Genomic DNA, 24342 nt, shown 5'->3' on the forward strand with positions numbered 1-24342 from the left:
GGTGGTGTTTTACCTCTGGAGTTCCGCTGCGGGATTCTTCATTGCATTCACTGTCGCTGGAGCTGGTCCTCACTGTCTGAATCAGATTCCGAAGTGCTTTCAGATTCGCTGGAGCTTCCGGATCCCCCACTGGAATGTATGACGACAGTGTTGTGTGCTGTTGGCAATGGAAGGCCACTACAAAGGAAGAAAGGAAGGAAGAAGGGGAGGGAGGGATGGAGGGAGGGAGGACGGAGGGAGGGAGGAGAGAGGAAGGAAGAAAAGCGGAAGGAAGGAGGGAGGGAGGAAGAAAGGAAGGAGGGGAGGGAGGGAAGGAGGGGGGAGGAAGGAAGGAAGGAAGGAAGGAGGGAGGGAGAGAGGAAGGAAGGAGGGAGGGAGGAGGAAGGAAGGAGGGGAGGAAGGAAGAAAGAAAGAAAGGTGGAAGGAAGGAGGGAGGACGGAGGGAGGAGGGAGGGAGGAGAGAGGAAGGAAGAAAGGTGGGAAGGAAGGAGGAAGGAAGGAGGGAGGGAGGATGGAGGGAGGAGGAAGGAAGGGGGGAAGGAAGGAAGAAAGGCGGAAGGAAGGAGGGAGGGAGGGAGGAGGGAGGGAGGGAGGAAGGAGGGAGGGAGGACGGAGGGAGGGAGGAGGGAAGAAACGAGGGAGGGAAGGAAGGCGGAAGGAAGGAGGGAGGGAGGAGGGAGGGAGGAAGAAAGGAGGGAGGGGAGGGATGGAGGAGGGAGGGAGAAAGGAAGGAAGGAAGGAAAGAAGAAAAAAGACATATTTAAGCATTTATAATTCTGCGTCTCATCTCCCCATCTCATATGATGTCGAATTATAGATTCTCCCAAGTACCATAAATCTAGAAAGACATATTGTCACTGCTATTCAAGCAAACTTTCACCATTCCCCCTCAGCTATAGACAGAATCTTGCCAAACTTAAGCACGTTACCAGCCCCCATAAAGCAGTGGTGGGGGAACCTATGGCATACATGTCACAGGTGGTTACATAGAGTGTGCGAAGCATTGCCCTATGTCAGCTCTAACATGCATGGGGTTGTGCTGGCCAGCTAATTTTCGGTTTCTTTTTGGCTGTTTTTGTTCTGCTCAACGGCCCCAACCAGAAGCTTGGAAGTGAACTTTGGTTGGACTATATCTCCCCACTCACAATTCTCCCCCCAATTTTCCCACAGTGCTAAATGTGACAGTCCGGGAAGCTCCAATGCTCAAAATGGATTCCAGGCATGACATGTGGGACATTATGGTAACCATCAAACTGTCAAATTCAAAAGAGGCAGTTTGGAGTGGGCAACACCCACAAATTTATGGGGTCCTTTTTATCCCACCCCTTGGGACCTTGTTCCTCCCATGAAAGAGCCACAGGGGAAACCATAGAGCCTAAACCCTCACTTGATTTGTTCCGTAATGTTGGCGTTCCACCCACTGAAGGGCTGCAAAAATTTTTACTACCACATTGTGGGCATGGCTTATTTTGTGGGTGTGGCTTGCCTGCCATGTGACCAGGTGGGAGTGGCTTGATGATCATGTGACCCGGGATACTTAAAGGTCATGTGACTGGCTTAAAGGCGGCCAACTTGACATCACTCATGTCAAGGGTTTGGGTTAAGGTCCCTGGCCCTCTCCACGCCTCAAAGAGATACAATTTCCCTATCTATTGATTATGACTGAACATCCAAAATATACGATTTAATTCTATGTATAAATGCCATATGTGTACATACATATTACACACAGAAAAATATTCATTATCTACTATATAACATACATAATATAACACACACACACGCACATCTCTACTAAAATTATACACGTTCAACCTCATTTACTGTGGTAGGAAAAAACATACCCAGAACCCAGAAAGGAAAAAAAAAGAAGAAATTCAAAAAATTTTCTACTGGTTCTGTGTAACTGACCCAAATTTCTTCTACCGGTTCTGCGTACCTGACCAAAATTTTACTACTGGTTCTCATGTTAGCAAAAACTTCAGAAGAGAAGGATTTAGGGGTAGTGATTTCTGACAGTCTCAAAATGGGTGAGCAGTGTGGTCGGGCAGTAGGAAAAGCAAGTAGGATGCTTGGTTGCATAGCTAGAGGTATAACAAGCAGGAAGAGAGAGATTTGTGATCCCGCTATATAGAGTGCTGGTGAGACCCCATTTGGAATAATACTGTGTCCAGTTCTGGAGACCTCACCTACAAAAAGATATTGACAAAATTGAACGGGTCCAAAGATGGGCTACAAGAATGGTGGAAGGTCTTAAGCATAAAACGTATCAGGAAAGGACTTCATAAACTCAGTCTGTATAGTCTGGAGGACAGAAGGGAAAGGGGGGAAATGATCGAAACATTTAAATATGTTAAAGGGTTAAATAAGGTTTCAGGAGGGAAGCGTTCTTAATAGGGAAAGTGAACACAAGAACAAGGGGGCACAATCTGAAGTTAGTTGGGGGAAAGATCAAAAGCAACATGAGAAAATATGATTTTACTGAAAGAGTAGTAGATCCTTGGAACAAACTCCCAGCAGACGTGGTTGGTAAATCCACAGGAACTGAATTTAAGCATGCCTGGGATGAACATATATCCATCCTAAGATAAAATATAGGAAATAGTATAAGGGCAGACTAGATGGACCATGAGGTTTTTTTTCTGCCGTCAATCTTCTATGTTTCTATGTTTCTATGTTCTGTGTACCTGAACGTACCCTTATTTATTTACTTACTTACTTACTTACTTACTAACTTACTTACTTACTTACTTACTTACTTACTTATTAGATTTGTATGCCGCCCCTTTCCGTAGACTCGGGGCGGCTCACAACACAATAAAAACAGTTTATAACAAATCTAATAATTTACAATATAAAATATTAAAAAACCCCATTATTAAACAAACATACACACAAGCATACCATACATAAATTGTATAGGTCCAGGGGAGATATTTTCAGTTCCCCCATGCCTGACGACAAAGGTGGGTTTTAAGGAGTTTGCGAAAGGCGAGGAGGGTAGGGGCAGTTCTAATCTCTGGGGGGAGCTGGTTCCAGAGAGTCGGGGCCACCACAGAGAAGGCTCTTCCCCTGGGGCCCGCCAACCGACATTGTTTAGTTGACCGGAGCCGGAGAAGGCCAACTCTGTGGGACCTAATCGGTCGCTGGGATTCGTGCGGCAGAAAGGTGGTCTCGGAGATGTTCTGGTCCGATGCCATGAAGGGCTTTAAAGGTCATAACCCACACTTTGAATTGTGACCGGAAATTATCCCATCACTGATTCTACCACAACGTCAAAAGTTCTATTGAGAAAATTAAAAAAGGGGGGGGGTCTCCTCCTTCTTTTCTTCAATTGCTGAAGTAGGTTTTTGTGGTTTTGAACTAAGCAGGACATAAGGGCGGATTTATAGTAAGTTGTAAATTTATTATCACGAGTCAAACTGTACTGGGGTATATAGCTTGCTAAAACAAATAAGCAATCTTTAAATAATTTACCAACAGTGATGTGCCTATCTCTCCTCTACCCTTTTATTTCATCGTTTCTTCCCCCCCCCCCCGCTAACACATTTCTAATTTATGCCCAAACGAAGGACATTAGGCAGCTCTAATATTTGGATGTAAACAGTTTAAAAATTAATTTTAATGAACGTTATGGGTTATTCTCTTCCCAGCCTTTCCCCTAAGATACACCACGAATACAGAGATATAGGGCCTATTACGATTCTCCAGAGATGTCCTCAAGATCTTTTATCTGAAGCTACTTTTTCACTCATGCTTTTGCCAACGAAAATAAAATTCACCCAAGGAAAAAACAAACAAACATTATTGCTGTTCTGAAACCCCCCTTGTTTATCCATTCTTTACCCCACTGCAAAAACTATAGCTTAGAGCGAAAAATACCCACTCTTAATATTTGGATTTATTTCACAATAAATAGAGCTTCTTTTTGCTGGCCTTATCTGATTTAGTCTCAGAATAACTAAGCGATGACATCTACTTCCCCTTTTTGCTCATTCAGATCAGAGATCAGATTTTAAAAATAATTTTTAAAAATCTATATTTTTAGAAGGCGAGGTCGTCCCAGTTGCAATGTATGGCGACCATAACTTTCACAGCCATACAATGGTGCCTCTACCTAAGAACGCCTCTACTTAATAACTTTTCTAGATAAAAACCGGGTGTTCAAGATTTTTTTTGCCTCTTCTTAAGAACCATTTTCCACTTAAGAACCCGAGCCCAGAAAATGTTCCCAGGAAATTTGAGAGCGGTACACAGGGCCCGGCCAGTTTCCTGCCATTCCCCTTTTAATCCCGGCCATTTTGGGCTTTTCTAGGCTGCCAGAGGAGCCTTTCAGTGGTGCTTAATGAGTCTTTGGCAGTCCAGAGCGAAACAAAGCATTTTCCTTTTTTCTGAGCACTTGGAGAAGGAATAAACCTCTGCCAGCGCCCAGAGAAAAGAAATGCTCCCTTCGCTCTGGGCAGCGACTGTCCTCCTCCTCCTTTTGTTCCTCCTCCCACCCAAATTCCGTGCTTTTATTTCTTTCCTAATGGGTTTGCATGCATTATTTGCTTTTACATTGATTCCTATGGAAAAATTGCTTCTACTTACAAACTTTTCTACTTAAGAACCTGCTCGTGAAACGTATTAAGTTCTTAAGTAGAGGTACCACTGTAGATTGAGCGCCAAGGAATGGAGGCCTTTGAACTCTGTTGCTGGAGAAGACTCCTGTGAGTCCTCGGACTGCAAGGCGATCCAACCGGTCAGTCCTAGAGGAGATCAACCCTGGCTGCTCTTTAGAAGGCCAGATCCTGAAGAGGAAACTCAATCACTTTGGCCACCTAATAGAAACACAGGAGACTGACGGCAGAAAAAGACCTTGTGGTCCATCTAGTCTGCCCTTATACTATTTTCTGTATTTTATCTTAGGATGGATCTAGGTTTATCCCAGGCATGTCTAAATTCAGTTCCTGTGGATTTATCAACCATGTCTGCTGGAATTTTGTTCCAAGCATCTACTACTCTTTCAGTGAAATAATATTTTCTCATGTTGCTTCTGATCTTTCCCCCAACTAACCTGAGATTGTGCCCCCTTGTTCTTGTGTTCACTTTCCTATTAAAACACTTCCCTCCTGAACCTTATTTAACCCTTTAACATATTTAAATGTTTCGATCATGTCCCCCCCCTTTCCCTTCTGTCCTCCAGACTCTACAGATGAAGTTCATGAAGTCTTTCCTGATGAGTTTGATGCTTAAGACCTTCCACCATTTTTGTAGCCCGCCTTTGGACCCGTTCAATTTGATCCATATATTTTTGTAGGTGAGGTCTCCAGAACTGAACACAGTATTCCAAATGTGATCTCACCAGCACTCTATATAGTGGGATCACAATCTCCCTCTTCCTGTTTGTTATACCTCTAGCTATGCAGCCAAGCATCCTACTTGCTTTCCCTACCGCCTGACTAATGAGAAGGAAGGACTCACTGGAGAAGAGCGTAAGGCTGGAAACGATGGAGGGCAAAAGAAAAAAAGGAAGACAGAGAAGGATGGAGTCACTGAAGCAGTCAGCGTGAGGTTAAATGGATTCCAGAGAATGATAGAGGACTGGAGGAACGTTGTCCATGGGGTCGCGATGGATTAGACACAACTTTGCCACTAATAACGACAACAAGTACAGCTTCTTGTGCTGCTCTTATCTGATTTAGTCTCAGGATAACTAAGAGTTCATATCTACTTCTCCTCCTTGCTCAATCAGATCAGAGATCAGATTTAAAAAATAATAATCTATATTTTTAGAAGGTGAGATAACACCTAGGCTAGGCTATCTGTAGTAGGGGCTCAGAGAGGGGCGGCATACAAATCCAATAAATAAATAAATAAATAATAAACAAATAAATAAGGAGAGGGAGTCAATTTATTCTCCAAAACACCTGAGAGCAGGACAAAGAGCCATGGATGAATCAAAGAGAGAAGCAACCTAAAACTAAGGAGAAATTCCTTGACAATTAGAACAATTAATCAGTACAAAGAAACATAGAAGACTGACGGCAGAAAAAGACCTCATGGTCCATCTAGTCTGCCCTTATACTATTTCCTGTATTTTATCTTACAATGGATATATGTTTATCCCAGGCATGTTTAAATTCAGTTACTGTGGATTTACCAACCACGTCTGCTGGAAGTTTGTTCCAAGGATCAACTCCTCTTTCAGTGAAATAATATTTTCTTATGTTGCTTTTGATCTTTCCCCCAACTAACTTCAGATTGTGTCCCGTTGTTCTTGTGTTCACTTTCCTATTAAAAACACTTCCCTCCTGAACCTTATTTAACCCCTTTAACATATTTAAATGTTTCGATCATGTCCCCCCTTTTCCTTCTGTTCTGCAGACTATACAGATGGAGTCCATTAAGTCTTTCCTGATACGTTTTATGCTTAAGACCTTCCACCATTCTTGTAGCCCGTCTTTGGACCCGTTCAATTTTGTCAATATCTTTTTGTAGGTGAGGTCTCCAGAACTGAACACAGTATTCCAAATGTGGTCTCACCAGCGCTCTATATAAGGGGATCACAATCTCCCTCTTCCTGCTTGTTATACCTCTAGCTATAAAGCCAAGCATCCTACTTGCTTTTCCTACTGCCTATAGAACAACTTGCCTCCACAAGTTGTAAATATTCCAATGCTGGAAGTTATTAAAGAAAAGATTGGATAACCAATTGCCTATATAGGGTTTCCTGCCTAATCAGGCATTTGGACTAGAGCAGTGTTTCCCAACCTTGGCAACTTGAAGATATCTGGACTTCAACTCCCAGAATTCCCCAGCCAGCGAATGGGAGTTGAAGTCCAGATATCTTCAAGTTGCCAAGGTTGGGAAACACTGGACTAGAAGACTTCCAACTCTGTTATTCTATTGTAGCAGCAAAAAACCATGACCTTCTAGTAGGAAGTCAATCTAATTCTTAATCAGCAATATGCGTAAGGCAAAGGGACACGGCACAATCGTAACACCAGTCAAGAAAACCAGAAGAAAAATCCTTGTAAGAAAGAGATAAAACTCCATTTCCAAACACTGAAAGGTTTATTATTTGGTGCTTTTAAGATCTAACGATTGCACTAAACTCGAGGAGTAAATGTAGATAGCAAGAAGCAATCTGGCTAATTTAGCCATCTCTCTGAGATACTATCTGCCTGAGAGACAGAAAGGAACCGTAAAACATATTTCCCCAATTCGTCTTGGCCTTTTGCAACTATGAATGTTATCTTTCTAATTTCACTGCACATACGAGATGGCAATGCATACGGCTTGTACATTAGCCCATAAAGCATAGCTCGAGGGGTCTATATGCATTACACAGTCTAAGAATGCCTATGCTATAAGATGTGGCAGCTGTGGAGCTGTGCATCTCAAATTTAGCAACGTTAAGATGAGTGGATTTTCAACTCCCAGAATTCCCCAGCTAGCATAGAATTGAGGCCCACTCATTTTAAAGTTGTTAAGATTAAGAATCACTGTTTTGTAGGATTATGAATGAGCACTTAAACCATACACCCCAAAGTATATACTACCAGAGTCGCCCCGGAAGTAATGTGAAGTGGTATACAAGTCTAAGTGCTATTGCTATACAGTAATACCTCATCATACAAACTTAATAGGTTTCGGGAGGAGGTTCGTAAGGCAAAAAGTGCGTAAGATGAAACAATGTTTCCCATAGGAAACAATGTAAAAGCGATTAATGCGTGCAAGGGGAAAAGAAATTGCAAAATGGCGCACTGCTGGGCTCCGCCGCCCGGCTGTCACCTTTTGAAACAGCCGGGGGGCTTCTCGGCATTCTCCCAAACCTGAACCCGAACTTTTGCCGAACTTTTCAGGTTCGGGTTCGGGAGGCCGCTGAAAAGCGCCGCCGCCCGCCTGTCACCTTTTGAAACAGCCGGGGGCTTCTTGGTGTTCTCCCGAACGCCTAACCCGGAAGTTCAGCAAAAGTTCGGGTTCGGGTTCCAGAGGCCGCCGCGAAGCGCCTGCCTGTTTCAGAAGGTTACAGCCAGGCGTCGGCCGAAACGTGGCCTCCAGGAAGGATGTCTTTGTGACGTCAAAGCTCCGCCCATGGAATTCCCTATTGGGATTCCCCACCTCCGTTTGAGCCTCCAGATCAGCCGAAAATGCCGCCGCCGATCACAAAAACGGCGGTCTGCTTGGCGCCGGCGCCCGGCTGTAACCTTCTGAAACAGCCGGGCGCTTCTCAGCGGCCTCCGGAACCCGAACCCGAACATTTGCCGAACGTCCAGGTTCGGCGTTCGCGAGAACACCAAGAAGCCCCCGGCTGTTTCAGAAGGTGACAGATGGGCGGCGGCGCTTCTCCCGAACGCTGAACCCCGAAGTTCGGCAAAAGTTTGGGTTTGGGTTCGGGTTCTGGAGGCCGCCGAGAAGCGCCTGGCTGTTTCAGAAGGTTACAGCCGGGCAGCGCCGCACAGCGGAGCGCCGTTTTTGCTATCAGTGGCAGGTTCGTAAGGCGAAAAAGGTTCATAAGAAGAGGCAAAAATTTCCGAACCCTGGGTTCGTATCTCGAAAAGTTTGTATCACGAGGGGTTCGTATCACGAGGTACCACTGTATTTCATTAATTCATGAAGTACTTCAGCAACCCTGTAATATTTGTCTTGAATAAGAGGCCAAATTATAAGTGGAATGGGGATATAATTAAGATTTATTATAGTAAGGATGTTGGAGATATTAGCAAGGCCCCTCAGGCAGAGAATGAGGGGATATTCAAAGGGGAAGTTGTTGTAAATGTCACCAAACCATCAAGTGCAGTTAGTAGAAATATAAAGAGGACACATTGTCTTGTGGGTGATTCGACTGTTAGAGGTGTTGATTTGGGACAGAGTAAGGACGTGGTGAAGGTGCTGAGGTGTCTCCCAGGGGCCACTGCCAGCAGGGACAGGAGGAGGATTACAAACATTGTCAAGGCTGTGAGTAAAGGCAATAACATTGATGTGGTGGTGCATCTTGGCACAAATGATTTGTCCCAGAGAAATGTCAATATAGTAAAAAGAGATTTTCAATGTCTAAGTGTGGAGCTGGGTAAAATAGCAGATTCAGTGACTTTCTCAGAGGTGTTACCGGTTTGTGGCCAAGAGGATAAAACAACGTGTATCATAGAGTTTAATGTGTGGTTAAAGCAGTGGTGTAAAGCCGAAGGTTTTGGCTATGTAAGTCATGATGTCAGTAGGTGGTCTAATAGGGAGTTGTTTAAGAGGGATGGTTTGCATCCATCATACAGAGGTACCCAGGTACTCGGTGAGGAATTCAGAACTTTTTTGGACAGGCATTTAAACTAGGTAAAGGGGACAGAGATGTAACTGATGTGGGTGATTTCTGTCCCCGACCAATGAGGATAAAGCAGTTTTTGGAAGCTTATGAAAAGGGAGCTGCAAATAAAATAGATGTAGATGTTGATGATAAGGGGCAAACTAATAATGAAAATAATGTTCTTCGTGTAATGTGCACGAATGCTCGAAGCTTGAGCAACAAGCTCTGTGAATTAATGGCCATAATATCTAGAGATAATTTGGACCTGGTTGCCATAACTGAGACATGGTTTAAGGATTCTAATGAATGGGAAATATCCATACCAGGATATACACTGTATAGGAAGGATAGAATAGAGAGAAGGGGAGGTGGAGTAGCCATTTATGTTAAAGAAACTCTAAAAACAACACTAATTCAAAATACATGTCAAGATCTAGAGACCCTCTGGATTTGCATGCAAAATAAAGACGGTTCTGTCATTAGAATTGGGGTGATCTATAGGCCTCCAGGGCAATCTGAGGAATATGACAACAAGATGGTGGATGAAATTACCCAAATGGCAGTAAAGGGAGATATTGTGGTTATGGGTGATTTCAACATGCCTGATGTTGACTGGAATATCCCCAGTGCCCTTACATGCAAAAGTAAGAATATAGTAGAGGCCTTTACAGGAGCAGCTCTGGCACAGCTGGTTAAGACACCAACTAGAGGGGAGAATATTCTAGATTTAGTTTTTACGAATGGGAATTGGGTTTCAGAGGTCAAGGTGGGAGAAAATTTAGGTTGCAGTGACCATCTATGTTTGTGGTTTGATATAAAAACTCATTGTGAGCAATCCTATAATGCAACCAAAGTATTGGATTTCAGAAAAACAAATTTTAATGCAATGGGGGAATATTTAGATAATGAATTAAAGGGGAGGGATAAAATGGCAGGAGCGAGCACCCAGTGGACTGTATTTAAAAAGGCCATCTTAAAAGCCACTGGACTGTATGTAAGACAAATAACTAAAGGTAAAAGGAAAAAGAAACCGCTATGGTTTAGCAATGATGTAAGGACTATAGTCAATGAAAAAAAGGCTGCCTATAGGAGGTATAAAGAGTCTGGAAGTATAGCTGATAGGGAGGTGTATAAAATGAGACAGAAGGAGGCGAAACAGATAATATATGCTGCTAAAGCCTCAAAAGAGGAAGAAATTGCCAAATCTCTAAAGAAGGGGGATAAAACCTTCTTCAGATATATTAGTGATAAGAAGAAGAAAAACTGCGGCATCACGAAGCTTAGTACCGGGAAAAATACATGCATTAATGGGAATAAGGAGATCGCTGACCATTTCAATAGCTACTTCTGTTCAGTTTTCTCAAAAGACACCTTACAAAATAATACTATAGAGGGATATAGCATTGCCTCCAACTGTACGGATTCAGCTCCAGTGATCTTAGAAGCCGATGTCTTAGAAGAACTTGAACGATTAAAGATAAATAAGGCAATGGGTCCAGATGGCATCCACCCCAGAGTTCTTAAAGAACTCAGATCTGTCATTGCTACCCCCCTGACTGATTTGTTTAACCAATCCTTGTTAACAGGAGATGTTCCTGAGGATTGGAGAATGGCAAGTGTTGTGCCTATCCACAAGAAGGGCAGTAGAGAAGAAGCTGGTAACTACAGGCCAGTTAGCTTGACATCAGTTGTAGTTAAAATGATGGAGACTCTACTGAAAAAGAGGATAAATCAGCACCTAAAAAACAATAAATTATTGGACCCAAATCAGCATGGCTTTACTGAAGGCAAATCATGTCAGACTAATCTCATTGATTTCTTTGACTATGTCACAAAGGTGTTGGATGAAGGTGGTGCCGTGGATATTGCCTACCTGGACTTCAGCAAAGCCTTTGATATGGTTCCACATAAAGAGCTGATAGATAAATTAGTGAAGATTGGACTTAATCCCTGGATAGTTCAATGGATTTGCAGCTGGCTGAAGCATAGACACCAGAGGGTTGTTGTGAATGGCGAGTATTCTGAGCAGAGTCAGGTTACAAGCGGTGTGCCACAAGGGTCTGTTCTGGGTCCTATTCTTTTTAATATGTTTGTGAGTGACATAGGGGAAGGTCTGGTAGGGAAGGTTTGCCTATTTGCCGATGACTCTAAAGTGTGCAATAGGGTTGATATTCCTGGAGGCGTCGGCAATATGGTAAATGATTTAGCTTTACTAGATAAATGGTCAAAGCAATGGAAACTGCAGTTTAATGTTTCCAAATGTAAAATAATGCACTTGGGGAAAAGGAATCCTCAATCTGACTATTGTATTGGCAGTTCTGTGTTAGCAAATACTTCAAAAGAAAAGGATTTAGGCGTAGTGATTTCTGACAGTCTCAAAATGGGTGAACAGTGCAGTCAGGCAGTAGGGAAAGCAAGTAGGATGCTTGGCTGCATAGCTAGAGGTATAACAAGCAGGAAGAGGGAGATTATGATCCCGCTATATAGAATGCTGGTGAGACCACATTTGGAATACTGTGTTCAGTTCTGGAGACCTCACCTACAAAAAGATATTGACAAAATTGAACGGGTCCAAAGACGGGCTACAAGAATGGTGGAAGGTCTTAAGTATAAAACGTATCAGGAAAGACTTAATGAACTCAATCTGTATAGTCTGGAGGACAGAAGGAAAAGGGGGGACATGATTGAAACATTTAAATATATTAAAGGGTTAAATAAGGTCCAGGAGGGAAGTGTTTTTAATAGGAAAGTGAACACAAGAACAAGGGGACACAATCTGAGGTTAGTTGGGGGAAAGATCAAAAGCAACATGAGAAAATATTATTTTACTGAAAGAGTAGTAGATCCTTGGAACAAACTTCCAGCAGACGTGGTAGATAAATCCACAGTAACTGAATTTAAACATGCCTGGGATAAACATATATCCATCCTAAGATAAAATACAGAAAATAGTATAAGGGCAGACTAGATGGACCATGGGGTCTTTTTCTGCCGTCAGACTTCTATGTTTCTATGTTTCTATTTTCCTTGATTATTAGGTTGAGTTTTGGCTGTATCTTGTATTTTATACGCCAAACTTTGACTTTTGTAAGTAACTTGGGAGTCGATCAGATTGAAGTGCATGCAAGTCACAGCAACTAATTAATATCTAAATGCACTAAACGAACTAATTTAAAAGCACATCTTTATTTTAAGAAGTTATTTTGGTGCCTGATCTGTTGATAGTTGCAAGAAGGCTAACCTATCCAAGATGCTCCTTTTAGTTTCAGTTTTCATTATTCATTTGTAAATTATTTTGATCATGCATTACCTTCAAAATGTTACCCATATCAAGGCTTTGCTGTTACGGCACATGATTTTTCATCCAATACTTGTATAATCTGATTAATTATCTGCCTTTTACTCAATAAAGCTGTGAAATGCCCTTTCTCTGGTTGAGATGGGCACTTTAGAGTGACTGTTTGATTGCTAAACATATTTACAATGCAGAGACAGGAATCCACTCGTTCTGGAGATTAATAATTGTCAGTCCGGCACCCATGATATCTGTAACAAGTCCATTTCATCTTTAAAGCAGTTTATTAAAATATTAAGAGTAAATGATGTAGTGAAAATAATGCAATAACCATCTCAGCAGAGAATGGAGGGGAAAAAAGAAATTAGCCATTCGTCGGTCATTTATGGTGCGGAAAAAAAATAAGCCGCAGTTCCGTAATCATTTAAGAGGGTCTTGCAAAAGGAATCTCTAACTTTAGACAGATTCATGGATGCCAAGTATATCAGTGGTTATTGAAATGGATGTCCATGTGCCGCCTCTATGTTGGTTGAGGCAGGCAGGGTTCCCTTGAGTACCATTTGTTGGGGGTCTTCTTCCTTCCTTCCTTCCTTCCTGTTATTGAAAGGGATGTCCATGTGCCACCTCTAGGTTGGTTGAGGCAGGCAGGGTTCCCTTGAGTACCATTTGTTGGGGGTCTTCTTCCTTCCTTCCTTCCTTCCTTCCTTCCTTCCTTCCTTCCTTCCTTCCTTCCTTCCTGTTATTGAAAGGGATGTCCATGTGCCACATCTAGGTTGGTTGAGGCAGGCAGGGTTCCCTTGAGTACCATTTGTTGGGGGGTCTTCCTTCCTTCCTTACCTCTTCCTTCCTTCCTGTTATTGAAAGGGATGTCCAAGTGCCACCTCTAGGTTGGTTGAAGCAGGCAGGGTCCTCTTGAGTACCATTTGTTGGGGGTCAAGGGAAAGGGAGGGTTTGGCCTTCTCTTTCTGCTCAAGATCCCCATGGACAATTGGTGGGCTACTGTGTGACAGAGAATGCTGAACTCAATGGGTCTTGGCCCGATTCAACATGGCTCTTCTTATGTTCTTATGTCCTTAACCATGACCTGGAGGACTGAGAATCTATACAATACAGCTACTAGAAACATAGAAGATTGACGGCAGAAAAAGACCTCCTGGTCCACCTAGTCTGCCCTTATACTATTTTCTGTATTTTATCTTAGGATGGATATATGTTTATCCCAGGCATGTTTAAATTCAGTTACTGTGGATTTATCAATCAAGTCTGCTGGAAGTTTGTTCCAAGGATCTACTACTCTTTCAGTAAAATAATATTTTCTCATGTTGCTTTTGATCTTTCCCCCAACTACTTTCTTCTAAGTCTAAGACAAATAGGGATATTGGATGGCTTTCCTGCTAAGACCACAAAGCTACATTCTGACAGCTCAAGATACATCTTACCAGATGTTTTATTATCATGTAATCTTCAAAAAAGATTGCAGTAATACTCATAAAGACCTTTTTAGTAGCTCAGTTGTTTTGTTAGATTATAACCATTTGGCTCCCTAAGCTAGCGTAGCTCTTCCCAAAGGGTTGCCCAGAAAATAATGCACCACATTTTTTTTCTCAGCCTACAGTAATGGTATGAATGTGAAACTTTAGATATATATTATTTGAATTGTCAGGAGAGTGTGTGTAAATTTTGCATTTTTTCAGACGGATAGCATAGCTGCAGCAGTGTTTTGAAATGGCGTCTGCGGAGAAAGAAACTGTTGGGAACATTCACCAACGTTTGTGTACAGTTTATGGAAAATCTGCAGTCGACAGAAATACGGTTGTGTACAGTTTATGGAAAATCTGCAGTCGACAGAAATACAGAGGATGAGGCCATTACAGTGCAGAAATGGCTTTGTGACCAGAACAAGGAGTGGTACCGACAGGGCATTTGTGTCTCGCTGGAGGAAGGTCATAGAACGGGACAGAGATTACATGGAAAAATAGGAGGGTATAAGAAACATCCTTCTTTCTTGTGTGTTAGTTTCATTGTGTTCAATAAATAATTGTTGAAGAAAAGAAAATGTGGTGGATTACTTTCTTTGTGACCCTTGTAATTTTCATTTTTTATCATCCTTTTCGCATATAAAGCCCTTCATGGTATCGGACCAGAATACCTCCGGGACTGCCTTCTGCCGCACGAATCCCAGCGTCCGGTTAGGTCCCACAGAGTTGGCCTTCTCCGGGTCCCGTCGACAAAACAATGTCGTTTGGCGGGACCCAGGAGAAGAGCCTTCTCTGTGGCGGCCCCGGCCCTCTGGAACCAGCTCCCCCCGGAGATCAGAACTGCCCCCACCCTCCTTGCCTTTCGTAAAGTTCTTAAGACCCATCTTTGCCGTCAGGCATGGGGGAACTGACAAATTTCCCCCGGGCCTATACAGTTTATACATGGAATGTTTGTGTGTGTGTTTGCTTTTAATAATGGGGTTTTTAGTGTTTTTTAAATTATTAGATTTTTTCTTACATTGTTCTTGTTATTGTTGTGAGCCGCCCCGAGTCTACGGAGAAGGGCGGCATACAAATCTAATAAATAAATAAATAAAATAAATAATGGTGTAATCCACTGTTCAAAACAGGGCTCATATGAATCCTTTCCCTAACTCAATACATCGAGGAAAAAGTGCCTGCTTTAATGTAGGTTTTGTTTTATTTTTTTAAAAAGAGGAATAAATAGAAAAATGGAAAGGGACGGGGGAGAAAGACTTGCTCTCCAGGATAACCACTTGTTCCAACAGTTTGAATAATTATCCAGGCTGCAGAAGATTAAAACCGAAATGCTCAGTGAATTGCCACATTATAGTTATGTTGACAAATGACAAATGGTCTCCAGGCAATATCCTTCAACCAAAGGGTGGTTTTCTTCTCTCGTTCGGATTCTAACAGCTCTCCGTGAGCCAAAACCACACAGCGAAAGACAAATTGTAACTTGCAACAAGACCCTCCAAGACAACGCCACAAATTCACTTTGTGTACCTGGCTCATGACACATGGAGCATTTGTTCCGATGAAAGCCACATGGAGTTCAGCTAGACTTTGTCCTAAGTGACCTGATGCTCCTGATTTATGTAGAGGTAAATCTTGCTGAAATTTGCAGAAAGTGGAGTTAGGGTTTGGATGGCAGGGTTTTCCCCCTGTACTTTATTTTCTTGGCAGAAATTACAGAAATAATCCTGGTGCTGATGGTATTACCTAGTTGGGTAATGAAAGGTCTGCAAGAAAAAACTCAGAAACACCAAGGATCCCATCTTCTTCTTCCTCCTTCTCTCCCCCACAACTCCTCCTCTCCAAACTCCACTCCCTTCTAACACTGATAATGTTATCTAGTTGGGTCATGAAACGTGTACAAGATAATCATCAAAGTCAGAGAGCACCAAGGACACCACTTCTCCTCCCCTCCTCCTCTTCCTCCTCCTCCTCTTCCTCCTCCTCTTCCTCCTCCTCCCAGCCAGACAGCAAATCCATGGCATCAATTCTTTGCCAATGTTTAGCCAACTTTCTTAAGAAATTGATCTTGCCTTCTCTGGCAAGACTGTGATGGCTGCATTGGCAGGCCTTGAATGGCAAAATTCCACCAGTTAATTTGTTTACAGTGATTTTTTTTTAAAAAAAATATTATTTATGGACAATGACCTCCCATCCCACGTTCCAGTTTATTCATTGTGTCTTATTAATTTGTTGGTCCGGTGGTTTTTATAAGCTCTAATTCAGCACAGGGCTCCCTTCAGCCCGGTATTTTATACTGATACGGGAAATGGAATGGAAGGATGATACAATTATGGGTTTTGTGATACGCAGAGAAGCCCGGTAAATAAATGTGTGAACCGGCTCAGCCCAACGATTGCAGCGTGCCAAGCAGTGTGAAAATTGGGGGGGGGGGAGGCGGGGGGCAAAAAAAGAAGAAGAAAAAAGAATCTCTAATGACAAAGATTAGCCATTATGCTCCCTAACCTTATTTACAGAAGCAATCAGAGGTATTCAGCTTGAGTTAATGGCCCTATTTCCAATTAATTCAATTGTCCACAAACAACATTGATGAGGTAGCTATGTTAAGGTTACCAGATTGTAACTTCCGTAAAGCAGGACACCATTGATCGGGGATGGAGGGAATGGAGCAGATGATGGACTGAAAAATTGCCCCTACAATCCGGGTCCTCCTTTTACCCACCTCGGAAGGATGGAAGGCTGAGACAACCTGTAGCTGGTGGTGAGATTTGAACCGCTGGCCTGCAGATCTAGCAGTCAGCTTTAGTGGCCTGCAGTACTTCACTCTACCCAATACACCACCTCGGCTCATTTGTGATGCATCTTTGAATGTTCAGTTGATTGAGTTTAATATTTAATGAATGAAGTAAATAATACTAATACTAATACTAATAAATACTAATACTAATACACTACTACTACTACTACTAGTAGTAGTAACAGCATCGAAACCCAGGGGGTTGAGAACTTGGTGCGGCAGAGAGAGGGAATTTGCCCTGCTCAAAATCTTCCTATTAAAAAATTGTTTCAGATTATTATAAAATATGGGCAAAATTTTACGATTGGCTAAAGGAAAGAACAGCGAAGAATTAAATAAAAATTCAAGCAAAGCAACATGTCAAATAAAAGAATTGAAGAACCAATATTATGTGAAAGAAGCAAAATTCTCTGATTGAACACTCAAAAAAAAAGTGGGGAAACTTTTGTTTCCCAAATGTTGTATGTATATGTTTTGTGTATCTCTTTTTTTTGTTGTTGTTGTTATATTTGAAAAAAATAAATAAATTTTACAAAAAATAATAATAATAAAAAATGGTTTGCTCCGATCTCAGCAGCTGGTTTTTGGTGCAATCATCTTGCAACCAGCTTCAGGCCAAACCAGACCTTTCCTTCCCTTCCTCATTTGATGCTCAATTTCCACCACCACTATCCTCCAAATATTCCAAAGCTCTGGAATTTAAGGGACAATGGAATCGCACGCTGTCGTTGGGGGAAAAAAAATCTCTCTCGCTCGCTCTTTTTTTTGCGCCTTCTTTACAGTGTTCCCTCTAATTTTTTGGGGGGGGGGGTGGGCGGAAAAGTATAGTGTCTGAGCGGCAGTCCCATCAGGACTGGGCGGCACAGAAATAATAAATAAACAAATAAACAAACAAACAAACAAACAAACAAATAAAAAACCCACCCTGTTTTGCTTCAGAGAATTTCAAAATAAAATACTGTACTGTGTGTCTATAACAGTGAGCTCATAATAGGGCAACTCCATCAATATCAAAATGCCACTTAAATAGTTGAGCTAGTTTCAAACTAGATTTTGATTTTCTTTCTCTCTTCCTTACTCCCATTCTTTTTCTTTCTCTTTTCCTTCCTCTCTTTTTTCTATCTGTTTCTCTCTCTTCCTCTCTCACTCTTTCCCTCTCGGCTTCTGGGCAGGTTTGGAAAACTCTGAGTTGATGATGATTTTTAAGTGAGCGATTGCTCACTGCTCAGCTTAGAGGGAACTATGACCACTATCCCCCAAATATTTCAAAGCTCTGGAATTTAAGGGACAATGGAATTGCACGCTGTCGTTGGGGGGAAAAAATCTCCCTCTCTCGCTCTTTTTTTTTGCGCCCTCTTTATCCGTCCTCCAACATTCTGCCAGCGTGTTGAGATCAGAGGAGTAATTGAGGCAAACACAGGTGTCGTTCATTACCAGCCATTGTATGCCATCTGAAGTCTGAGACTGCCAGAATTCAGATGGTTAGAAGCGCTCGATGAATAACAAGCGTGATTTGGAGATGGTTTTGTACAAGCCTGGACTGACGTGGCTCATCTGGTGCTCTAAAACACCTGCTTACCCCTCTGGAGGCAAAACCCTCTTGCTGATCTATCTATCCCTCCCCTCCCCTCTCCCCACCCCCTTTGAACAATTTTGCAAGAGGCTAGCAAGATGACATAAACACCAACAAAAGGAGAAGCTAGGCACACCACAAGCTCTCTACATGGGTTTTCGGAAACTTAAAATCGTGCAAAATACTCTCGGAGAGAGTAACAATGAAAGAACTTGCAAGCCAGTAAGAGCTGGGAACATCCTTAGAACCAGGAAAGAAACATTTGGAGCAAGTAGAGCAATGGAAAAAAACCCTGCAAAGACTTAGGACTTGGAAAAGATTTGTTGCAGAGAGTAACAATGAAAGAACTTGCAAGCCGTTAAGAGCTGGGAACATCCTTAGCACCTGGAAAGAAACATTTGGAGCAAGTAGAGCAATGGAAAAAAACCCTGCAAAGACTTAGGACTTGGAAAAGATTTGTTGCAGAGAGTAACAATGAAAGAGCTTGCAAGCCGTTAAGAGCTGGGAACATCCTTAGCACCTGGAAAGAAACATTCGGAGCAAGTAGAGCAATGGAAAAAAACCCTGCAAAGACTTAGGACTTGGAAAAGATTTGTTGCAGAGAGTAACAATGAAAGAGCTTGCAAGCCGTTAAGAGCTGGGAACATCCTTAGCACGTGGAAAGAAACATTTGGAGCAAGTAGAGCAATGGAAAAAAACCCTGCAAAAACCTAGGGATGGAAAACATTCTTTGCCGAGAGTAACAATGAAAGAGCTTGCAAGTGGGTAAGAGCTGGGAACATCGTTAGCACCTTATTAGGGCTGGAAAGAAACTTATTCGGAGCAAGTTAGTGCAATGAAAAAAACCCTGCAAAAACTTAGAGCTTGGAAAACATTCTTCGCAGAGAGAAACAATGGAAGAGCCTGCAAGGTAAGAGCTGGGAAGATAGTTAGTAGCTAGTTAGGCCGAAAAAAACCCCTACATTCAGAGTATAAGACGCACCCAAATTATCAGCCTCTTTTAGCGAAGAAAACGGTGCGTCTTATACTCCGAAAATTACGGTAGCTCTTTTCTGTTATTGACTCTCTTGGGTTCAAAACAACATTCTCCATGAAGTTGGACAGTCTCCAAACATTTCTGAAAAACCTAAGACCTGGCTTTGTGGGACAGGCATAGAATTGGCCTTGTGAGCGGTGAAAATTTATTTGTGAAGATTCTCCCTCAGCGGTGGGTAATTGTGCTCTCATCGGTACAATAGATATTATTGTAATGGGACCATTACAGAGGAGAGGGCATTATACCGTTCAACGTGACTCCCGGCTGTAAAAAGCGAGATGCTCGCAGTCAGCTGTGTTTGCAGTAGTCTATAAGGGGTGTATAAATAAACCACTTTAATCTAACTCTGGATTTTCCCCTTGGTTTCCATTCAGAACCTTCTGGGAATCCCAGGAATAGAAAGCGAGAGCCGGTAAGGACTGTTACGCCATCAAGTCCAATCTCGTACTCGCTGCAAAGATCCAAATTAAAGCACCCATGACAGATGGGCTGATAAACACACACTCACCTCTCCCTTAGAAAGGGGGTTGTTTTACCTTTTAGGCATAGCTAAACAGAAATATAAAAAAGATATTTTTATCTGGTTGTACATATCTTAACAGCGGCCAGGATAGTTTGCGCACAAAATTGGAAAGGGGAAGATATCCCCAAAAACGAGGATGTAGTTAAAAAAATTCTGGATTGTGCAGAGATGGATATGATGACAAGAAGGCTGAATGATCAAGAAGAATCTGATTTTTATACTACTTGGAACAAAGTTTATACATGGATAGAGAAGAATAAAGTTTAACATAAGGTTATGAAAACTGTATGAATATAATCAAACGTTACTGATATTTTTAGTTGTTGCTATTGTTGTTGGTTTTTCTTTTTTTATCAATTTAACTCTATGTGTATTAGAATTTTCAATCAGAATATTATTTTGACTTAAAGATTTAAGATTTTTATCCTTTTTTCTGTATTAAAAATTGACTTCAAGAAAAGAGGGGTAATTGTAACCCCTACTATGTGTTTAAATGTTTGTAAGTTTGTATGTCTTTTTATTGAAAATTAATAAAGTTTTTGAAAAAAAGAGAAAAAAAGGGGGTTGTTGTTTCTTTTTCTTTTTTTAAAAAGAAAGCAATCAGACTTTGCTTCCCTGTATCTTTAGATCCACTGTTTGGTATCCTGCCAGAAGGAACAAATTTCAGCCTTCTTTTATACAACGTCCTTTTGACTCTTTGAAGAGCCCTTCAAGAGCCTCTTCAGTCTTTTTTCCCTTTTCTTTCCTTAAAGTTAATCATATCCCTTACTTGAAGTTTGCGTCGGGTGAACTTCTGTTTCCTTGATCCACCTTTAAGTAAAGTGGAAGGTGAGATTGTGATCTCTCTCTCTCTCTCCAGCTGTGCACACTCCAGGTTATCCTGACATTCGGAGACATCATTTGGAGACGGCTCACTTGTTACTAAAGAACAAGTCCAATCCTCATGGGTTTCAAGATAAGGGAGTGTTTAAGCATATGTTTTGGGAATGCCCAGTAGTGCAGAATTTTTGGGAAAAGGATATTAATAGGATATTAATAAGGATACAAGCAACATGTTACAGTCATACAGTCATTAGGTGAGGTCTCCAGAACTGGACACAGTATTATTCCAAATGGGGTCTCACCATCGCTCCATATAGCGGGATCACAATCTCCCTCTTCCTTCTTGTTATACCTCTAGCTATGCAGCCAAGCATCCTACTTGCTTTTCCTACCGCCCAACCACACTGTTCACCCATTTTGAGACTGTCAGAAATCACTACCCCTAAATCCTTCTCTTCTGAAGCTTTTGTAACACGAGAACCAGCAGTAAAAGTTTGGTCAGGTATGCAGAACCGGTAGAAAAAAATTTGGGTCAGGTACGCAGAACCAGTAGAAAATTTTTGAATTTCTTCTTTTTTTCCCTTCTGGGTTCTGGGTACGTTTTTCCTATCACAGTAAATGAGGTTGAACGTGTATAATTTTAGTAGAGCTGTGCGTGTGTGTGTGTTATATTATGTATGTTATATAGAATAGAATAGAATAGAATAGAATAGAATTTTATTGGCCAAGTGTGATTGCACACAAGGAATTTGTCTTGGTGCATATAATCTCAGCGTACATAAAATAAAATATACATTTGTCAAGAATCATGTGGTACGACACTTAATGATTGTCATAGGGGTCAAATAAGCAATGAAGAAGCAATATTAATAAAAATCTTAGGATATAAGCAACAAGTTACAGTCATACAGTCAACATGGGAGGAAATGGGTGATAGGAATGATGAGAAAAAACTACTAATAGCAATAGGAGTGCAGACTTAGTCTACAGTATAGAGTGGTGAGGGAATTATTTGTTTAGCAGAGTGATGGCGTTTGGGAAAAAACTGTTCTTGTGTCTAGTTGTCTTGGTGTGCAGGGCTCTGTAGGGACATTTTGAGGGTAGGAATTGAAACAGTTTATGTCCAGGATGCAAGGGGTCAGTAAATATTTATTGCATTAGATTTCATGACCTAATTGGATAATGTCATCAGGGCTAAAAGTGGGTGGGTTTTGTGACGAGGACTAGGGGGAGGAGGAGGAGGAAGAGGACTTTGGGGTCTTTGATACTCAACGAACTTGTTAGTTTGGTTTTGCAATCCAACAAGACCGACATAGACTTCAGAAGATAACCAGAACTGCAGAGAAAACAATTGACACCATCCTGCCTTCCATTGAGGACTTGAATACTAAACGAGTGAAAAAGAGGGCCATGAAAATATTTATAGACCTCTCGCATCCTGGGTATAAACTGTTTCAACTCCTACCTTCAAAATGACGCTATAGAGCACTGCACCCTAGAACACAAGACAGAATAACAGTTTTTTTCTCAAATGCCATCACTCTGCTAAACAAATAATTCGCTCAACACTGCCAAAGTATTTACTAAGTCTGCACCACTATTAATCTTCTCATTGTTCCCATCACTCATCTCTACCGACAAAAGACTGTCGGTATCCTTGTTGCTTGTATCCTTACAATTTATATTGACTGGTTACTAATAATAATTAATAATTAATAATTAATAATAATAATAATAATAATTTATTGGATTTGTATGCCGCCCCTCTCCGCAGCCTCGCGGCGGCTAACAACAATAATAAACACAACATGTACAATCCAATAATAAAAACAACTAAAAACCACTATTATAAAACCAAACATACACACAAACATACCCTGCATAACTTGTAATGGCTTAGGGGGAAGGAATATCAACTCCCCCATGCCTGGCGGTATAAATGAGTCTTGAGTAGTTTACGAAAGACAGGGAGGGTGGGGGCAGTTCTAATCTCCGGGGGAGTTGGTTCCAGAGGGCCGGGGCCGCCACAGAGAAGGCTCTTCCCCTGGGGCCCGCCAAATGACATTGTTTAGTCGACGGAAACTGCAGAAGGCCAACTCTGTGGGACCTTATCGGTCGCTGGGATTCGTGCGGTAGCAGGCGGTTCCGGAGGTAATCTGGTCCATTGCCATGTAGGGCTTTAAAGGTCATGACCAGCACTTGAATTGTGACCGAAAACTGATCGGCAGCCAATGCCAAATCTAATACAATTTGATTGCTTATTTGTACCCGGACTATCATTAAGTGTTGTACTTTATGATTCTTGACAAATGTACACTGAGAGCATCTGCACCAAAGACAAATTCCTTGTGAGTCCAATAACACTCGGCCAATAAAAATTCTATTCTGTTCTTCCATTCAACAGAAGACCTAATTATGAACAACATTTCCAGGTCATGGAGAAGCTTCAAAGTTACTCGGCATGACACCTGCTAATACCAAGAGAGGGGAAAAATTGACCAGAATTAAACTCCACTTTGCTATCTGCTAAATAAGAATAATATGTTTTGATGGGACTCTGCAGGAGAGGGGATGGATTTTTTCCCCTTCATTTTACAGTCAGAGAAAGGTATAAAACACTGTCGGAATATAAATAAATGGGAAAGATTCATAGACAATATTCTACTGTGGGCTTCATTTGCACTTTAAAACAGATGCCCCACAGACCTTATGTACTTTTAAGATTCCTCTGAAGGAGACATGAAAAAGTCTTCCAGTCAAATGTACATATTTAATAGAATTAGATCTCTAGGCTAGAAAAATGTCAGAAGAAAAGGAGAAATATTAAAGGCAAGGCAAGGCACACCTTTCTACTGCTTTCTCGCTTTGATAAATATCTTGTGGGATGTCACTTCTTAGAAAGTCGTGATTTAATGAAACAAAAAAAAAAGTCGGAAATAAAAAAACCCGCGCTACGCATTTCGACAGTATATAATATGGCCGGCAAAAATCTGAAGGGAGCGGCCGATGTCGTCGCATTTGGCAATTCCCTATAAAAAGCGAAAGATTTATGGGCTCTGAAGAGAAATGAAACTAGGCTAGTCTTTACTGACCACTAGTTCTTTTATCCTCCAGAAGCAGTAAAGGGTGTCCGACGGTACGGCTGGGATCGGGCTCCAATAGCGGAAAGGGAGATGTGCACGCATTATTGCGCCCCCAATGTGCGCACTCACATGCCCACGTGGGATTTGGCACATGCACATGCTCAGCAAGAGGAATCTCAGAGAATGACACTCCCACGCGTGAAATATTGCCGATTTTCGGTGGTTTTATTTTATTCATTTGTTTGTTTGTTTTGTCATGTATGTATTGGTGGTATACAAAGATATAATATTTATACACATGATACTAGGAAGCATCGGGGACAGGGTGGAACGCAGTTCCACCGGTGGAAAAGAAGATGTGTGCGCAGCTCCAGCTGATAAGCGGCTGTCACTTCCTGTATTACTGATCTCAGCTCGGCTCTCCTTTTTTCCTCTGCTGCTGCTGCTGCTGTGTC

The 24342-nt window shown here is 41.8% G+C and overlaps 1 protein-coding gene across 1 annotated transcript in view; it reads right to left on the reverse strand.

Moving 5' to 3' along the window:
- Window positions 1-24342, reverse strand: part of AFF2 (ALF transcription elongation factor 2) — a 331886-nt gene that overhangs the window by 34751 nt on the left and 272793 nt on the right. The window contains 2 exon segments of the mRNA XM_070759954.1: window positions 14-67; window positions 69-177. Of these exon segments, the coding sequence (XP_070616055.1) occupies window positions 14-67; window positions 69-177 (163 nt within the window).

This window comes from Erythrolamprus reginae, chromosome 8, assembly GCF_031021105.1.
Source record: "Erythrolamprus reginae isolate rEryReg1 chromosome 8, rEryReg1.hap1, whole genome shotgun sequence".
Classification (NCBI taxonomy): Eukaryota; Metazoa; Chordata; class Lepidosauria; order Squamata; family Dipsadidae; genus Erythrolamprus; species Erythrolamprus reginae.